Source organism: Nothoprocta perdicaria, unplaced genomic scaffold (genome assembly GCF_003342845.1).
Source record: "Nothoprocta perdicaria isolate Ctin4 unplaced genomic scaffold, notPer1 scaffold_177, whole genome shotgun sequence".
NCBI classification, from domain to species: Eukaryota; Metazoa; Chordata; class Aves; order Tinamiformes; family Tinamidae; genus Nothoprocta; species Nothoprocta perdicaria.
Window position 1 is genome coordinate 1292059 of NW_020454949.1, and position 20041 is coordinate 1312099.

Here is a 20041-nt window from a genome sequence, read left to right on the forward strand (position 1 = left end):
AGGGAAAAATTGGGGGGGGAAGGGAAAAATAGGGGGGGAGAGGAGTGGGGGGAGGGAGGGGAAAAAAGGAAAAAAGAATAGAAAAAAATGAGAAAATGAAGCTAAATTAATAAAACAGCTAGTAGAGATTTCTTTGAAACACGGAACAAAATGGATTTTCATGTTTGTTACAGAAAGTCTACTCAAAAAAAGCCCCTGCCTCTTTGGATTGAGAATGGAAGTTCCTCAGTCTCTGAAGTAGAAAAGGAGATACCTTTCTGTCTGCCATAGCTCCTGCAAGGAGCTACCTCTGCTTCAGTCCTTTGCCCTATAGCACAAAGGAGTCTCTCCCTTTCCCTCACTCAGGTTTGAATATGGGACAGCAGAGAAGTTTGCTATCCTCTTGGCTTTACTTCCAGGAGACACCGTTAACTGCACTGGTCCAAGCAACAAGTCCCCAGTCTTTCACATGGGTAGAAGGCAATCAGTGCAAGGGCTCCATTTTCCTAATATCTCCTTGCTGCTAGCCATCCTGACAGATTTACCGGTGCTAAGGTCTGCAATGCAGCTCCGTTGCAATGAATTTCAGGCCAGCATGCTTTACTGCCTCCTACCAGCCCTGCCCAGACAAATGTCATGGGCCAGAGGGCCCTCTTTTTCAGGCCACTTATAAAAACCATGCTGAAGATGAGTGATAGACATCTAGATAAAAGCTAAGCCACTGCTAGCTTGGCAGTGGTTCTTACTAGCAGCGTGACTGATGCACTCATTACCTTTTCTGCTGTATTCCTCACAAACTCTGATGCAGGCAAGGAAGCCAGATAGAATTTCATCTCCTCTTGCTTCTCCTCTTGTTCCTTTTTGATGTTTATTTTTAATGGCTCACTGAAGTTGAGAATATCTATTTCCTCTTCATGCTCTGGTTCCCGCTTCAGAAACTGCTGCAGTTCCTCCAGTTTTCGGCACAGCTCCTCACCACTGGTGTAAGACGAAGGGCATTCTGAAAGAGAAGCAACCATCTGAGCATATGGACAGATTATGGCAAAAAATGCTTATAAACAGACACACACTTGAACTATGGTAAGAAACAGAGGTAACCAGAGGTTATTTTTGTAGCTCCTAATACACATGCAGATGAACAGAAATGCAAACTGTCATCAAGAGCCCTCTAATTATGTCCTCATTATACTCATGTTGCTCTCCCTTGTTTTTCTCTGTACCAATCAATAAGGTTGTACTTCCAACGATACCAGGGTAATACAAGCTTCCTCCATAGGGTCACAGAAGCCTTCTGACACGCAGTCCAAGCCCTTGGTAAAGCAGTCTGATGCTCCTCAACCCACAGAGGAATGGACTTCTAGTGCTTAGGCACCATGTAACACTAGGTCATCTCTTCCATTATGCCAAGTCCTATAGTTCTTTATGAGAAAAATCAGAAGATAGATTTCCAGTGGAAGTACGCAAGGATAGCTCTCCTCCAAATGCTCAAATCAAGCAAAGAAAAAAACCTTTTGTGGAAAGCTACATGACAAACGGATTGTTGTTTTCAAGGACAAACACAAATATGGTCATTTTGACAAAAAGACTAAAAAGTAGATGCAGACTTCCTTTCCATCTTCAACTTTTGCAACACAGGACCAGTCTGCACAGAATAATCAGATTCCCACATTTCTGTGAAATACTCCAAATTCTTTTATGATCAGGACAGAAAAACACTCAGCTTTGGGAAAGACATTATTTGAAGTTCAGAACCTAGGTAGAAAGAATAGATGAAAATAAAGATATATTTTCAATATAGAGTGCAGTGTACTGCAGATATTCCACAGCTATCCCTAGGAAAATAACGTGGAAGCTGCAATAGCACAATGTGAAAATTCATCTGGGACAATTTACTTGACTTTTAGAGGTAAATAACTCCCAACTGAGCTCCATGCTGCCACTGCCTGACAGCTTCTTGCACCTGAAGCTCACTGTTTGCAGAGTAGCCTTTTAACAGAGGCTAAATTTACCCACGGGCAGCTCTGGTACTGTCATTACTCCCTACGCTTAGTTCATGTGCCCACTTAGGAAAGGTTGCACTGTAGAGTGAGGAGCATCTTCCACCACGTGCACGTGCACTGGGCCCTCAAGGGCCCTTCATAAAAATGGAAGCCAAAGAGGTGCCAGAGAGTGACAGGATTAGCAGGGTCGAGGGACAGCTTCACTCCTACGTTTGTCCGTGCGATCTCTCCAACTTCTGTGACTCCGCAGAAAATAAGTTAAAAAACAAATCTCTCTGTCCTGAAGGACATGCTCACGTGTGTGCAAGCAGAGCCACGCAAAGGTTTTGACAAGGAGGAGTTTCCTGCCTCCATACTCACCCGGCTCATTGTCTATCTGTGTCAGCACATCTTCGATGGAGTCCTCCTCATTCCGCAAGGTCTCGGGGTCAGGGGGGGTGTAGCCGTGGCATCGACACCACTGTACCACGTGTCTAATTTTCAGGGGTGTGATATTGTGAAACCTAGGGTGCTTCTCTATGATTTCTTGCAGGATTTTTCTAACTGTCATTGCTCGTTGCCACTGTAACAAACCAAAGGGAAAGTTCACACAGTGGATATAATGTATGATTTAAAGCCACCCTATGGCTCATAAAAATAGTCCAGGATGCAAGGAAAACAACAGGAGCATTGTTTTCCCAGAGATCAGAATGGCAAGGAAAAATAAACACGGGACATGACTGTAAACCAGATCTTTAGCAGCTCTGAGCAGGTCACGCATCCTCTGCTTCCTCATACAGCCAAAGTCTCCAGAGGGAGCCCTGTCTCAGGGACATCCCTTTACAGGGGCTCAGACGCACTTCTGTCTCGACTTCACTTTCTCATCTTCCAAGTACTTTACAACAGCACAGTGCAAGAAGCTGTCAGAGCAAGAGGTGCTCCTCTATATTTTCGTTAGAGATTTTGTTAATTTAAGTTGGAGACAGCATCAAATCTAACCTAATCAAGAATCAATGGGAAAACACAACCACCACCAAACTAAAGAACCCAATGGGTTGAGACAATTATCTTTGAAGAACTGACAATGTATTTCACTATTATCACCTCTTAGGTGAGATATCTCAATCCTCCTCCTACACAAAGTAGGCATTACCCCACAAAAAGAAGTAAAGACGACACGGTATGCTGGGGAAAATTCCTACCACCATGATATACCACAAAGCAGTGACAATGGTAGTTTGCAAAATTTTTGGTATTTAAAATGTTTCAAAAATAGCTTTCTTCAAACAGACAGAAAACTGACCTTCAAGGTCTGAGGAAGTCTCTGAAAAATACACAGAAGCATTACATGAAGAGCAATCAGTGCATCTTGCAGTAAAGAATGCTTCCATTTAAAATCTGACAGTGCTTCAGGAAATAAAGCAGTCAACAACAATGAAGGTTCTACAGTTCCCAAATCCTTCTTGCTTCCCTAATGACTGTTTACAAAACACAGGAGAATAAGATTACCTCGGCTGCCCTGCGCTTGCCAATATTCCAGCTATAGTACTGTTCCACTGAACTGGCGCAAAAGGAGCTGACATCTTCACCTAGAAAGAAAGAGCAAAGCCAAAAAAAACAGAATTCAATTTTAATGACTGAAATCGGATTGTGTATGGAGGTGTTCTATTTAATGGAGAGGAAAGGGGAAATGGGACCTCTGTTTCATGCTCACGGTGCCGAGGACCGTAACACTTTCAAATTCTGTCTTGAGTCTCTCCTTCCCCAACAAACTCCTAAGAGGTAGGCTAGTAAGGCTGCGTTATCAGTGCAAGTCTCGTTCTTTTCAAAAGACTTTTTGGTCAATAAATTACAACATGAAAATGAAAAAGTGAAAAGATTTCCTGGCAAAACATTAGGAGGGTTCATGAATCCCAATCCAGACATTCATGAATGCTATTATAGGCTATTATAGGTTACAAAGCAATATACAATAGAAGCTTTACTGTGCTACCCACCCCTGTACTTATCTGAGCAGCTCTACCCTACCGAGCCTGCAGGAACTCATCTGCAAAGTGCATCAGCTACCAGAGAAAAATGTCACCTTTTCACTACGTACATGAAAAGGTATGCTATTGTTAATCCTCATAAAAGATTAAATCAATTTTCTGCTGACAACAAACTGCTGACAACGCAAATGGCTTTATTGGATGGACTTAAGTCTAAACAATCTTGAGAATATCCCTGAAGTAAACTTTCTAGGACAGGGGTTTATTTCATTCAATTTGTAGTAATTTTTGCAGTTACAGAATAGAAAAAGCATTGCTGATGCACTGAAAATAGCATATCAAACATTTTCATTCACTACTTACTTCTTTCAGCAATTAATGGAACCTTCTTGACTACTGCTGTTAAAAGCTGCTGTATGTTCTCCAAATATTCTATGCTGCAAGAAATAAAATAATCACGATGAAGAATATTGTTGGAAAGTGATGAACCAGATGCACATGGTTTCAATATCACTGCATGGTTTGAAAATAGAGGTTCTAGTCCCTGGTGCCAAGGCTTTAAAGTAACACTAATGTGAAGATAAACTCCTGTAATGTCCCAATTCTGAGAACGTATTTTGTAGTGCCTTTTTTCTTGCTTTGGTGTCCCTGAAGCTACCTTCACCAAGCTGAAGAAACTGGCTTTAGCAAGCAGGCTTGAAAGGAATCCCTTCATCATCTCACATTTTGCAACATGATTCTGAGAGGATGAGAAGCACCTTTTACTGCAGGTTGTCCCACTATGAACACTGAGCACTGCAAGGCAAACTTTATACTTTCTTTCGTTTCTCATTACCCATCCACCTCTTCTGATTTCTGTTGCTGGGAAAGACTACGCTAACGAGCTTATTTCATGTCACTCAGCCCATCTGCAACACTAAAATATGTGCTAACAGTTTACTTCATTAGTCGTAACAAGCAAAACTGTGTTTTCTATCAGTTATTTTATGACTAAAATGACTCCCAGTGTGTACTGATCTAAGATTTATTCCTGTCTCTTCCACACTCTCTCCAACAGGGAACTATCTATGAGGATATGTCAGGATAACAGCACTTTCAAAATATGGAGACAGGAAAATAAGCCACTGGGAGAAATAAAGAGAAAAACAAAAATCTTATAGATTTAAAGAAATATCCAGAGAAAATTATTTTGCAAACTGAGTTCTGGTGAAAAATTCTCCAGAAACTACTTAGAAGAGCATCACAAATAAGGCATTGGACTTCACAGCATCCAATAAACAAACAAACAGACTACTGGTACATCTTATGAGGTCTGACTTGGCTTAGTATGGGATATTACATAACTACAGAAATGTATGAGCTTGTAAGACTACAGAGGCAGTAAGACAAACAGTTCTGCTACTTACGACATTTCTTTTTTAACCCGTATTTCATTGGGCAAAGCCTGACCCCTCTAAGAACACAATGGCAAGAGGAATTATGCAAGCAATGATAATTGTGGAGGCTTAATAAAGAACTTAATAATAAAGAGCATAATAAAGAGGCTTTAGAAATTTAAGTTTTTAGCAATCCCCAGAACAACTGCAAATCATAAAACATTTTTTTCTCCTTCAGCAGCCTGGAATGGTAACCCATTTACAAAGAAAATACTGCAGCACTGTCTGAAATGAATGCCAGCCAAGAGGATTGTTAACAAAAAAAACCAGCATATGTAACAGAAGATTTTATAATGGAGTGAAATTTCTAATACCACTGCATCAATTCCTAGAATCTCTTCCATTCCCCCTAGCATTCAAAAGAAAAGAATTATCCAGAGAGAAACAATTACTTGATAACATAATTTCCAAGTTCCGAGTTCTCTTCAGTTTTTACTGCTGCTTGGTCTTCTTGAGTTCCCACAGAACTGCAGTTTTGTCCTGCTGAATCAGGCTCCATCTTAACTTCAAAGAAACAGAAAACATTTTAAAAGACGAAAACCATCAGTCAGTCAGACAAATAATGTCTTCTGAGTGCGTCTGCAATAAAGCTCATGAAATTGTGGGCACTACTGATCAGAGCCCCTCCACTATGCACTACTGGCATAAAAAGAACATATGAAAGTAACCACGCATTTCAAAGCCTGAATGGTTTGCATACTAAAACAAGTGCCCAGATGCACCCTCCTTAAACATTAAATAACACCCTCTCTTCTGTTTGCATTTGGCTCGCTAAATATGAATAAATCTGACCTTATAAAGAATATATTTCTTGACTATGTTGAAGGAAAGATGCCAGTACATGACTCTCCTTCCAAATCTCAACATGCTCACACCTCACTCTTTTCTAAAGAGTTGTGTGTAAATAACGAATTGTTTTAACATTTTGCATACAACTGCCTGATCTAAACTGAACTACCTGCAAAAATACACTGGCATTTAGGTATGTTAAGAGCTAGCTGGAAAACTAGTGGTATTTTTAACCAAGTGTCATTTCCCCCAAATGAAAACTTTCTTTGAGGACATCACTGGGCTTGGCATTAGTGCATTTTCTGACATCTAGGAGAGAACTTACAGAACTAGAGGAAACAGCCAGATCATCTCTAAAGATCCCTTCCAACCTTTATGACTCTATGAATAACTCTGCTAAAATGGGAGCAGAAGAGTTGTTCTGAACACAGAATACCCATCAATCTGGTTGTTCATCTGAGATGGAAGAGACACAGGGCAGTTCAGCATACACTAGATTTTGAGTATTTCAGCTCTGGGTTATGGATTATTCTGGGAAGTAGCAATAAATGTGATTAAATATGTGTTGCTCTATGCATTTGCACAGAGATGGACTAAAATAATAAATGTTTTTAATACTCATGGTAGCTTTTCAGAAAATCATCATTTCTCTCTATACTTTAGGCTCTGTTGAGCAAGGAGTGACAGTTAACCTGCTAGTCTCCAGATGCCATTTCAATTCCATTTAAATTGTACTATCAATAAAAATAAAGAGTCAGGCCCCTTGCACAAAGCAGGTTGTACAAAACCAGCATAATGCTACTGAATGTGCTCAGAAATTCACTGTTACCTTTAGTGACAGAAGCTGCAGATGGACTAAGGACAACTGCACTGGCTGTCGTGACAGCTGAAACTTTGCTGGTAGAAAGTGACTGTATCACTAGAGAGGAGTAGGAAAAAAAGAGAATAAAGAAAGATAAATCAAGCTCCAAACACTTTAACAAATAGCCATGCTCAGAAGTAAATACGAAGTGTTTGCAATACAAAGTTTAGATACAATTCCCTTCCTAATTTTTCTTTTGTCTCTAAACCTTGGACTGTGTATGCCAAAAGTGACCAGGAACTACTCTGGGTCTTGGGAATTTTCAAACACCACTTACGCTTCCTCTCTGTACTCTACCTTTGTTCACAGGCATGAGTATTGTCTGAACACCTCCGGAAGCTGTGCTTACGCCGAGCTGTTTAAGCTGACTGGGAACTGTCAAAACAGCCTGCTGTGGACTGGACTGATTTGAGTGGATTTTCAGCAAACCTGCGAGAAGATGAAATGTTAAACACAACGTACTATTTTATTTAACCAATCTCCAGCTATTTCTCTTTCTGCATGAAATAGAAGGCGTGTAAGTTACTTCTGCCATCCTCTTAATAAGCCACAGATGGCACTGAACTGTCAGACAAGTTTTTATTGATATGGATGGCTGTCAAAATACTGGGATGCATTATATGCTCTATGTTATATACTATGCTCCAGTATTTCTGAGGCAAGATTTATAATCACTTAGTATTCTTAAGCAGCTTAATAAAAATGTTAAATGGTGAAGCTCCTTCAGGGCACAGCGTCAGTCTCTAGCAAGATACTAAAGCCTTTGGCTTGGAAGCCTCTTTCCATAATAGTTTACCACACTTAGATAAAGTGCATTATTTAAGTGATGCTGTGGGGACTGTCCAAAGGAGGAAGTGGGGAGCGGAAAAAGAGAAATTCTGTTGGAAAGATGCCTTTAAAAATTCACACCTTGAGAATTTTAACTCGGATTTTTCTCTGACTTCTTAAGCTGAAAACCATCTCAAATAGTGTATTCCCCACTAAACACCTTGGTGCTTCATTTCTGAGAGAGTAATACTCAATTGCTTATTATACAACTGTGGCAGTTTTAATAGCTTTTGTCGTACACTTCCAAGCTCTGGGAAACACAAACTCACAAAAACAAGGCAAGTTTTAGAGAGGCAGAAAGGCAGGAGAGCTGCTCTAAATGACCCTGTCATATAGGCTGTGTCACTTGCTCCCTCCTGTACGTGTATGCCTTGTTTGCACTTAGTAAGGAACCATTTCAAATGATCTGAAGATGTTAAAAGGTAAATGAAAAATCCAATTGAAGATTTCTATTTTTGACTCATGCTACTCAAACTAAATTTACTTTGTTTTGCTCTCCTTGATGCAAAAGATACTAGAAGAAAATAAAGCTATTCCTTTTACATATGGATAGATCATTTTTATTACCTTATCTTTATTAACGTGAAATATTTCACATCCCATCTATATTACTCTTTGTATTATTACTTTATAACATTCAGTTCCCCTTAATCGATGCTTCTCTCCCTTCCACACCCAACAGAGAATATGTAAAGTCTCAGGGCCAAGCTCTCCTCATGCAATTTCTCTATCTTCAGTGGAGTTTTACTTCTACAAATAGAATTAAGCCTGTGGCATCTTTGAAATTTTGTTACCATCAGTGCTCAGTGATAAACTGTGCTCTTGAACAAGCAGGAAGCAGCCTTGAATGAGAACCTGCCATGGAAACTACGACCTCTCTTAAATACCAGTGGGCAAATAACACTGTTACTTGTATTAAATATACTGATGTGATAGGATGCCAAGCATCTTGCTTGGGCTATGCCAGATGCTACCCCAATTTGGTACTGCAGAAAGCATGACTTCACTTCCACACATTCACAAATGCAGGTGACCCCAAATACTTCTTTTTACAGTGGAGGACACAGAGAACATACACCCTCTCTAAAAGCAGGTCATGAAGAGAGTTCAGTACCTGATACGGCAGCTTTCCCAGCCACAGGCGTTGGCGTGGTCATCAGAGAAGCAACACTTACAACAGTAGAGGTAGCAGTCTTATTCACTACCGATGAAGTAGACTGGCCCTGGTTGATACAGATTTGGTGTTGCTGTCCAGACGTCTTTGCTATAGGACCTCCAGAAGTTGATGAACTGGTACTTGCATTATCTATTTGCTGCATGAAGGGAAAGAGAGTATTAGGAAAATCCTATTCATTTCAAATGCGATTTAACAATAGGTTCAAAGGAGGATTATCTGGAAGTAGTAAAACCAAATGACTATTTATCTGTCATTAAGAAGCAAGAGTTCTTCAGCATGTATGCTGAAGACACAATGATGGTATGTACAGAATGAAGAATATGTCGAGCAGAAATCAAATGAAACCATGAACACAGGAACTGCTACCACAACTGCTTTGATAGTATCAGGAGCCAGATCCTTTAAGTTCAGTAAACACGTGGGCCTCCAGATGAGAAATTTGGTCCAGCAATGTTTCATATTTCCCAGCTGCTCAAAACTCTATAGAGATTGGTAAAGAAACTGAGCAAAGCTGTTAATGGAGGTATCTCCACTGCCTCAGCCAACAGGTCATGTTTTGTTAAGACACTATGCATGCCTTATTTCCAATATATATTGCTCTCATACAGAGCCTGTGGCACTTCTTTTGTTGTAAAAACTCAACCTGCAAGGCTAGTGTTTTGGATAGATACATGTGAGGGATTTGAAAATGTCTCAAGAGCTGGGAAAGCTCTTTAGTACTCATCAACTCAGACCTCAGGTAGATCTTAGTGTTTCAGCTGCTATGTGTCCTAGGTAGGCCAAGGCATGGATAATTAGATGGTAATAATTATCATTAGGAATCCAGGCAGATGAAAAACTGGGGATAAAGAGATCAGATATCTAAACCTCTGCAGTGTCAGTGGGAGCTGTAAAAAAAGTAGCTATCAATGCAAATTTCAGTACCTTCTCCAATCTATGCTCTATAGTATCAGCGTTCAGTCCTCTTTGAGGACAGCATGGCCTCACACTTCACTTATTTAACCTCTGCCACCCCACAAGCTAAAGTGGCAGAGCCAGCAGGAATCCTCGCAGGGAACTACACACTTGCCTTTCAACGCCTCCTCCACAGCCCCTAACTCCACAACACTGCTGATCTGCCTCAAGTTCCTTGATGTATCCATTCACAGGAGAATTAACTCTGGGAACACAAATGCTTTATTTCCAAACTCCCTCTCTGAGGAACTAACAAAGGTTGTGCTACAATTCCTTTGGGATAAACAGAAGGAACATGCTTTGAACAAAGTCATATTCAAAGGATCACAACCCCTGTCCACTGTTAGCTTCTGTTACTAAGTTATAGCAGATTCAGCAATAAGCAATGTAAGGGGTCAGTGATCTTGGATGAAAAACCTTCAGGCTAATTACTGATGGCTTTCACTGGCCTACTAGATATAGATATTCATGTATTTTATATCTTTCTGCAAATTTCCATGTCAACAAGACATTTTTGATTTTTGAAACATCTAAAAATTTTACATGAATGACTACAAGAGCTCTGTTTTGGATAAGGTCTCTCCTACCCACCTGCATTTATAATTCTAATAATTGTAAGCGCAAGGAAGTGCAAGTTTTAATTTCGGTTCTCCCTTTTGTTTCTTTGCAGATATTTCTTTTTTTGTGTGTGTAAAATAGCAAAATGAGGAAAGGATGTGTTTTAACTGCACTGGAACACAAGTACAGAGCTGACCAGCCGACAGAATGGACTAAAGAACATGAATGGAAAAAAAAGCAGTAGAAGGCCTGTGCTGGGAATTATACTAGTCTAAAAGACTAAAAGAAGAATTTTGGTTCATGTGCTAGTGAAAGCAAAGACCTGCAAATGTTTTACTTCTGAGACTGTACACAGGCTGCATTTTTCTGTAAAGGCCCTGTGGAACCTCAACAGGAAGAGCCCAAAGGCAAAGCGATATCCTATGCTACGGAAGCTGGGAGAACTCAAGAATGAGGAAAGCTGTTCAAAGAGAGACATTTCAAGAAAGCTTGCACGTGCCCTGGGCTTTCCAGAGCTTTTGGCTTTGACCTCAAAGCTCCAATTACGATACATTGGCAATGTTGTTTCTCACCTGGGCCACCCCATTTGTGGGAAGGGCCATGGCAGAAGTGGCAGCTGTGGTGATAACGCCTCCTGATACTCTCAGCACAGTGGTGCCAGGCTTGGAAAGCTGGGATGAGGTAGGCACTGATTTTATAGAGCCATCTGATATTTTCACCAATGATGTCTGTCCACTGGGTGCAGCCTTTGAAATGGAATTTAGTGTAAGGTAAAAGGTTGAAATACTATATTTGTTGTTACTTTTTCAAGAGACAATTTTTTTTTTGCATTAATAAAGCACAAAATACTTTTGACAGGCTTTTCTTTTTCCTGTAAAAGGTGGGATGTTGTGACAATAACAGCAGGAACACAAAATGATTACCTCAGACCCTCAACTTCATCAATTCAGAATGTCAGCTTTAAGAAATACACCTACCAATTTTGGATGGGCAACTTCAGGCACTCCCAAAGAGTTTTAATTCATAGAGCCCACTCAATGCTTTTTAAAAGAAGGGCCTTTGGGGAATCTCCAGACTGTCAGGGCCAAGAACTTCAGAGTGTTAGCAGGTGTCCCATTTTTAAGGTTGAAATATTTAAAAACCATATTTTCATACCTGATTGTGTTCATTTCTTTAATTCCATATCCTTAAGAAAACTTTGAGCCCGTTTACAAGCTAGGAAACCAAGCTTGTATGGGACCCGCTCTAAGACCATGAATAAGCTGTAGTATTTTATCTGCTATGAAATTAGGCCTTTGTGCATTTTCTTTACATAGTACAGACAGCATTTTAATTATACAAGGGAAAAAAAAAAGCACACACATACACACACACACACGAGGAAAACCCTTCATAACATGTGGCTCCGTTTCTTGTATTTTATTTGACAAAACAACACTGAGGGGGTAATAAAGAAGCATATCATTTGCAAATTACCTGTGTAAATAAAGTCGTTTTCTGTCCAGTTATCACTTTTAATGCCTGTTGTCCTTGTGTAGATGATGATCCAACTCCTACACTGCCCTGAACAACTGATGCTGGCGTCAGCTGCTTCCCAGAACTCTGAGGAGAAGGCTGACCGACCAGAAAAGTGCCCTACCAGAAATAAGAGAGTACCTTGAAATATGAAAGAGCCAGTACAGAATACAAGTCTGTAGCTGTAATGTAAAAGGTACAGTGGATGGTTCTGCACCCGCAGGCAGACACAGCCTGTGCAAAAGTGTGCAAAACTCACACTTTCTGATGCAAGGAAGTTGTGAGAAAGTCACAGTTAGTTTTCAGTCTCTTCAGAGTCATCCACTACAATTTAACATTGTATGTATTAATTTAACATTGTATTGTATTTATGTTCTTCAAGTTTATTCACTGAGACAAATGCTACTTACCTTCCAAGAGCAGAGATGCTACTGCTGGGCTATGCAAAAAGGAGAGGGTATTTTGTTGCCTTCCAGTTTTAAAACATGATCAGTCCTCCTAGAGAGCCACATATTCACAGCTCAGGACGTGGCAATCAGATCCACAACCGGAGGCCTGCATCTACCAACTGAGGCCTTGAAAGCCTTCCCATTTCACATCATTATTTAACTTCTGTCCTGAGAGGCTCTGTTCCCTCTGTCTCACATGAATCTCTTCTTACAGCTCTCCATTTTCTAGTCTACCGTCCTTACTCATCTTGCAATTTCTCTCTACTGGCTTTTTTTCCCTATCACTAGTGTTTTCTTCAAGCTCTTACACACCTGCCTGTGTTAGACTGCTCTTCCAATATCATTTCTGTTACAGGACTCCCCCATAGTCCTGTGCTTTTATTACTTCCCGTCTCCTCTCCAACCACTGCTTGCCCTAGGATTACTCAATCCTGCTTTCTTAGCCTGCAAAGAGCTGTTAGGGACACCTTACACTCTGCTACGCAAGGCAGAGATGTGCAGACAGTAAGGAGCAAACCAGATGCCTGGTGAAGTGGAGAAGCAAGGGTTTTTAAAGTGAATCCACAGTTCAAGAACATTTCTCCCAACACAGAACCACACATCATCAGCTGCAACCTGAAATGTCATTCTGCTTCAGTTAAGATGCCTATGCCACTGACCTGCGGTGTCTGCTTCAAGATGTAGGACGTATAGGTGAGATGCTGTGACAAGTTACTACTTGTGCTTTGGGTCCCTCCTCCTCCTCCTCCTCCTGCTCCTCCACAATTAGTAGTGCCACCAGACTGGAGACCTGTAAGCAGGATAAAAGGCAGCTTGACCCTTTAGTAACCAAACACTGTCAGCTGCTTTAGCATCCCTGTATGTACAAGTAATTGAAAATACCTTGCAAGATACTTGCTACTACATGTTCTATAATTCAGTAACATAAATAGCATAAATACAACAATTCTCCAATACAGTACAGTTCCTGTACTGCTGTCCTCTCCTAAAGTTCTACAGCCCAAAACACATTTACTAAGTGTATTTAATTTTTCAGTGATACGTACTCTACTGCCATACCCTTGGTATTTACAGTCTCATATATTAAATTGAGTAACACCTCTTCCCTCACTTGCAGCAAGCAACATGGTACCCAATCCGTCCTTTGCACTAACCTCCAACCTCAAAATGAGCGTTTTGGAGAAGGCTCCTAACAAAATACTTCCTCTACACAGATCAAAACCCATGAGAACATTCTATAAGCAAAGTGTTGTCCACTAGAACCCTTTCTGCAATGCTAATTTCCAGGTTTGTTTCAGTGGGTTTGACTCAAAGCCCATTAACAACAACAAAGATAGCATTCCTGATGTTCTCAACAGCTCAGGGTCAAGCCTTCTATCAATATCCAAAACTATTTCTTTCTCCCATTTCAGATACAACATCTTGTCCTTTTCAGAGTTAGTTTCCTATGTTTCTAGTTCCTCCAAGGTCTCGTTCTATTACTTAGGAATAGCTTTTGCAACTGCACTCAGACTGTTCTCATTGCTGCATCAGGAATATGAAGTTCTCCTTTCTTAGGCATCACAATGAAGAGTTAAAGAGAATCCTTAGCTGCAAAATTTCTGAACAATTACAGTGTTTGCTTTGGCTGTGAACAAAGGAATCTCTCACCCTACTACTGACTTTCACAGTACCAGGACATTTTATAGCAAAAGGGACAAGCACATTAAATATGAAGTGATTGCATTATTTAACTCATTAAATTTCCCTGCAAGACTAACTAGCACTATTTGTGGCTCGCAATATGGCTCCTTGGGGTATCAGAAGCAGTTTTCCTTTCCCAGAAGGATTCTTGCTGTTGGTGGTGAGGTAAAGTTTGGTGCCTGGTGGTAAGTTTGCCAAGTTTGCCAAGTTGGTGGCTGGTAATTGCAGTGTAGCCATCACTAGGAAGAGAGAATAAGAACTAAGTTAGCAAAATTCAGCATATTCTGCCAATCTCTCTCCCAAGCTTCTCCCTGCCCCAGGGAGCCCAGGACCCCAACAGCCCATGAACCTGCAGGCCAACTTCAGGCTTGACAAAGTCATGCACTCTATTCACAGAGTACAGCCTGTTTTAAAATCCCTGTGCTCTCTCTTCCCTCTTAAAGATAATTAATAACATCTCCTTTATTACCACATTAGTTAAAATTTCCCTCTGGATTTCTATATTCATTTTCTTTGAATAATTTCTACCCCACACAGTTGTCTTTGGGGCTGAAGGAATCGTTACAAAGCACCAGAATCTCCCCAAATGATCTTTTTCCAAGGATTACTTTACCTGAGCCTTGAGATGTGCTTTTCTGAGCACCTGCTGATGCCACCTGTGCCTTGGTTATAGTCTGCACAGGCTGGGCAACAATCGTCCCTCCACCTCCACTTACAATGGCTTTGGCTACACCTTGAGTCACAACCTGCTTTGGACCAACAGCTTTTGCTACTGAAGAGCTAGATTTTGCCACAAGTATCTGGCCACCACTGATGGCCACCGCTTGCTTCACTGTTGACTGTAAAGCAGAACCAACTGGGACACCAACAACCTGCAACAAAATAAGGATCAGATGATGGGCTCTGATAAGAGAAACCACTGGAGTCTATTTGGTGCACTATCTCCATCGTTAAACATTTTAGGCCATTTTATACATAACTGTTCATATATAAAGGTTATTCATAGAATTCTACAGGTTGGAAAAGACCTTTAGAGATCATCTAGCCCAACTCCCCTGCACACGCACGGTCACCTACAGCATGTGGGACAGGGCTGCATCCAAGTGGGTACTGAAGATAGCTAGAGAAGGAGATTCCACAACCTCTCTGGGCAGCATATTCCAGGGTTTCTGTCACCCTCACTGTTAGGAAATTTTTCCTTAAGTTCATGTGGAAATTTTGGTGCTTCAGTTTGTGGCTGTTTCCTCTAGTCCTAGTAGTCACCACTGAGAAGAGGATGGCCCCATGCTCCTCACTCCCTCCCTTGAGGTATTTACGGACACTGATCAGGTCCCTCCTCAGCCTTCTCTTCTCCAGGCTGAACAGGCCCAGCTCCCTCAGCCTTTCCTCATAGGGCAGATGTTCCAGGTCCCTGATCATCCTCGTAGCCCTGCGCTGGACTCTCTCCAGCAGCTCCACATCCCTCTTGTACTGGGAAGCCCAGAACTGGACACAGTCTCCAGATGTGGCCTTGCTAGTGCTGAGCAGGGAGCAGGATCACCTCCTTTCACCTGCTGGAGATGCTCTTCTTAATGCACCCAAGGATCTCACTACCCTTCTTGGCCCACAAAGGGCACATTACTGCCTCATGGCCAGCTTGTCTACCCTGACACTCAGGTCCTTAATTCCTTATTTTTATTGTTCTTTTTAATTATTTTTCTCAGTCCATTGACCATGGAAAGAATTTGTTTCCTCTTACAGGAAGACTTGGGTAAGCTTCAGCGATGGCGATGACAGCAGCCAATTTCTTGGAGTCATCAGGATGCAGTTCAAAAACATCCCCTCCTCGCTGCCATTATGGGTTACAGAGGAGCAGAAGGCACTCCCCGTAAACAATGAGGAGCTTGTTCACCCTCACAAGCATTGAAAGCGAGCATGATGTGAGCCACCAAGTTCATGGGGAAATCAGTCAGCCAAGGCATTGCTGCCTGTGTCCTGCAGGAAGCTGTGTCCAGGACAAAAACAACCCTACAGCTCTAGGAGAAACGCAAGGCACGGCAAAGAACAGCTCGCACCAGGGCAAAGATGCGCGAATATCCCGTACCTTAGACTGCACTGTGCCCTCTCCTGTGCTCACGATCGGCTTCTGTGGTGACAAGGCTAACATGTGGCTTCCTTTCACAGTGACATACTGCTGCACGGAGGTCTGAGTGGTTGTCCCCGTTGACGGCACCTGGGGTTGCTGGGGCAGTTCTCCTGGTTCCTGTTTTATTATCACCTTTTAAATAAAGACATATAAACAACAAAACAACTAAATCACTAGGGATCAGCTCTGCTAAAGCCTGTCTACAAGAAAGGGCATGCAAAGTAACTCACACATGGTTCATACTCTCCAACCTACCTCCTGAGTGCAAGGTGGGGGCTACTCCTGACACACACGTGTGGTGTGGGTCTCTATTTATAAAATATTCCAAATACAAGAAATGCTGATAGAAATTGTCAGCAATGCTGCAATTTCTAGTAAAACTACTAACGGACTTGGCCATATATGTCTCTGAACTTCCAGAATGGAAGGTTTCAAATTTATAAACACCTTCCCTGTTTAGAACATGCTCGAAAGCTTTTTTTCTGTCCTGTAAAATCATAATCAATGTTACAGATATTGTAACTGAATATAGTTGATATTAATCTTTCATGTATAGCTACAAATAGTTATAATTGCTAAAATTGGCGGCTTAAAATAGGCTGATTTTTGTGTTAGATTGCTGCAAGTATCAGATGTGGTAGGAGGTATTCTTTCAGGTAACTCTTGGATCACCTAATATTACCAGAAAAAAAGTCTTTAAATTCAGGGTGGCAAAATTTAAGGAAATGTACTTGCAAATGGCAATGCCTGACACTCAGAAATCACTAAAGCATGTTGTGCGAAACTCCTGATGGATGAGCTTACCTTTTATCATACATCTTGCATGCATCTTAGCATGTAAAGCTAAGAAATAGCTCTGAAAATATTAGCTTTATATGTAGTAATTTAAAGAAAACAAGAAAGGATGAAAAAGGCAGCCAAAAAAAAAAAAAAATCATGGTAAGATTAGAGCCTTGAGAGAGGAGAGAGAGACACTTCATCCCGACTCCAGCAACATTTTTTTCCAGGCATTGGAAATTATAGGCTTTGTGGCAAGGGTTGGCACTAAATGGTGCTACTGTGCTCTCTATTCCTGCACAAAAGCCGAAAGAAATACCTTCGTAAAAGCTCCAAGGCCTCCCGTCACGGATTTGGGGCTTTGCACCTTGGAATGACTTCCAATGGGACAAAGGGGTGGCATGGTGGCAAAAAGAGAATCCTCCTGCTGCACAAAGACAGACATGGCACAACAATCAACGAAATATGCAGTATAAGAAATAAAGCAAGAGATTCCCAGTGAAGGGTAGCATGAATAATTCAGGTAAATCTAAATTACCTGCGCAGATTAGTCATTTCCAAAATCAGTCAACACTGGCATAAAAGTGCATACACAGTGCAAACCCTCAAAGCGAATTTTATTTGACAACTTACATGTCCAATGGCAGCAAGTCTTACCACATCATAAACAAGTGAAAGAAATCCACGTAAGCTCCTCCACTAGATTTTATATATAACATTTCAGAGCTGCATAATTAAAGTAGGCAAATAATTTGCATACTTTAGCCTTGAGAAGAGAAGGCTCAGTAAGTTTCTTATCAAAATGTATAGATACTCGATGGGAGGGTGTAAAGAAGATAGAGTCGGACATTTCTTAATGGCATCCAATAAAACGACATGAGGCAATGGACACAAATACAAGAAACTATTTAGACATAAGAAAAAACTCTTTTTACTGTAGTAATGATGGAGGACTGGAACAGGCTGCCCTGAGATGTTTGAGTCTCCATCCTTGCAAATACTCAGAACCCAAATGGACACGGTACTGAGCAAGCTGCTCTAGTTGATGCTGCTCTGGGCAGGGAAGGTAAACTAGATGATCTCCAGAGGTTCCCTCCAACCTTAGCTGTTCTATGATACTATATACAATCCAAGATACGGACGAACCACCATCACATGTCCCTGCTGGAGCAGGAGGGTTGGACTAGATGATCTCTAGAGATCCCTTCCAACCCGAACCATTCTGTAATTCTGTGGGACAAAACTGTTCAATTTAAATCTGCAATCCCATCTCATGATTCTCCTTCTCTCCTATGAGCAGCACACACACACACCTAGCAGCACACAGACTTTCCAAGCAGAACAGGCAGAAATAGCGAGGCTACCTAGCTAAACGGGATAAACACACTTCCACGCCTGAAAAACTGTGAATATTTCATTCTTGGACTTCATGCTGGTAGAGAAGTCAAACACATTTCAGGATGATTATGATTATGTTTTGATTAATTAAAATAATTGCATTCTTTTACAATGAGCATGAACTCTGAGGCTACAGTTTCACAATCCCTTTGACCCAAGGACAGGTGACGACCAAAAACCTCTTAACTCCAAACTCCTGACACCTTCCTTATGCAGACACCTGTGACTGAAAGTAGGTCAGAGAATTACTTGCTCTGCTTCACCAAATGCCTACACACATACTAGCAAAGAGGAAGAGGTGTGACAACATGCTAGGGACATGGGGAGGGAGTCCTTTGGACAGCAGCACGCACCTAGGTCATTTCAGGCTGACTAAGAAAACACAGCCTTAAATCATTAAGGATACAGAGCAAACCAGAAAGCATCTAATGAGACGAAAACTAGTGAATTAACCATAGACTGTAACATCTGCCAACTAGGAGATATTCCCCCACTCTCAAAGAAATCTTTAAAAATACAAGCTCTTCATCAAACTTACGTAAATAGAATATTATGTGAACATGTCAGAGTTGTGATTTTTAAAAAGAATCTTCAGATTTGAACTGGCTTTGTTCTGGAAATACAGAGCTCAATCAAATGTAGTGATATGTGCCTATTTTGACTCATTTAAAACCTTACAGAATGAACAGTCTCAAACCAGAGAAAAATACAGATTAAGAATGCTTTAAAACTGTTAAATGAAATCCATCTGAGAGAGACATTCTTAAAGAAAATGGGTTAGCTGCATATCTGATATTTAAAATGCTACTCCAAACTAACTGTTTAGATAGTGATTTTCGGTATGTCTTTCCTAACAGACCCGGGAAGCATTCCAGTTACGGATATAAATGCACTCTGTAGGCTGCCTGGCAAACTCCCTCCAGCATTAATATTCTTGCGACTCAGAATTAGGGATATGCTCCTGATTTCATCAGCATATCCACCAGTTTCTTTTTGATGATGTCACTTCCCTGCTGAAAATGTCTTTCCTTGTGCACGACATGAGAGAGAGTTTATCTGACAGAGTTCAGTTGAATTCCTTTGGGGCTTTGCAGATGACAAGCATGATCCCTCTTCACCACTGTTAATGTATTCAATTACTCCACTGTTTACATGAACATATTTCTAAATTCAGACAGCCAAAAAGCCACTAAACAACCTATTTTCAATTTAGGAATAGCTGCTGTGCAAAAATAACAAACACAGTGAATGCTCCGAGGAAGGCATCTCTAGTGTAATCACATATTGACATCCATGAAGTGGAGATCAGTCATTTATGGAACAGCCCATTAGAAAGGAGGGGCACTGAGAGCTGTGCCCTGTACGGATTTCCTCATGGTAAAACAGAAAAATGGTGCCTTAACGGAGGTACAATTTAAATAAAGCTGCATAAATTGACACTGTCATCTTGTATAACACCTTGTTCTTATACGACTACAGCTGCTAGACAGACTAAATCTTCATATTAAACAGTAAGAAGTTCCCCGAGAGGCAGGATTTATCAT

General features: G+C 41.0%; 1 protein-coding gene across 5 annotated transcripts in view; it reads right to left on the bottom strand.

The window, feature by feature from the left end:
- The window catches only part of YEATS2 (YEATS domain containing 2), a 42521-nt gene that overhangs the window by 2828 nt on the left and 19652 nt on the right, over positions 1–20041 (bottom strand). For 2 of the 5 annotated variants that reach the window (XM_026036359.1, XM_026036355.1), the window contains 15 exons: positions 17419–17526; positions 16281–16454; positions 14811–15069; positions 14275–14436; positions 13174–13304; positions 12027–12185; positions 11123–11296; positions 8976–9174; positions 7331–7462; positions 7001–7090; positions 5775–5886; positions 4310–4383; positions 3468–3547; positions 2340–2541; positions 753–979 (listed from right to left, as the gene is read on the bottom strand). In XM_026036359.1, the coding sequence (XP_025892144.1) occupies positions 753–979; positions 2340–2541; positions 3468–3547; positions 4310–4383; positions 5775–5886; positions 7001–7090; positions 7331–7462; positions 8976–9174; positions 11123–11296; positions 12027–12185; positions 13174–13304; positions 14275–14436; positions 14811–15069; positions 16281–16454; positions 17419–17526 (2283 nt within the window). The remainder of the gene's footprint in view (positions 1–752; positions 980–2339; positions 2542–3467; positions 3548–4309; positions 4384–5774; positions 5887–7000; positions 7091–7330; positions 7463–8975; positions 9175–11122; positions 11297–12026; positions 12186–13173; positions 13305–14274; positions 14437–14810; positions 15070–16280; positions 16455–17418; positions 17527–20041) is intronic. The other 3 variants (XM_026036356.1, XM_026036357.1, XM_026036358.1) reach the window with 3 other exon arrangements.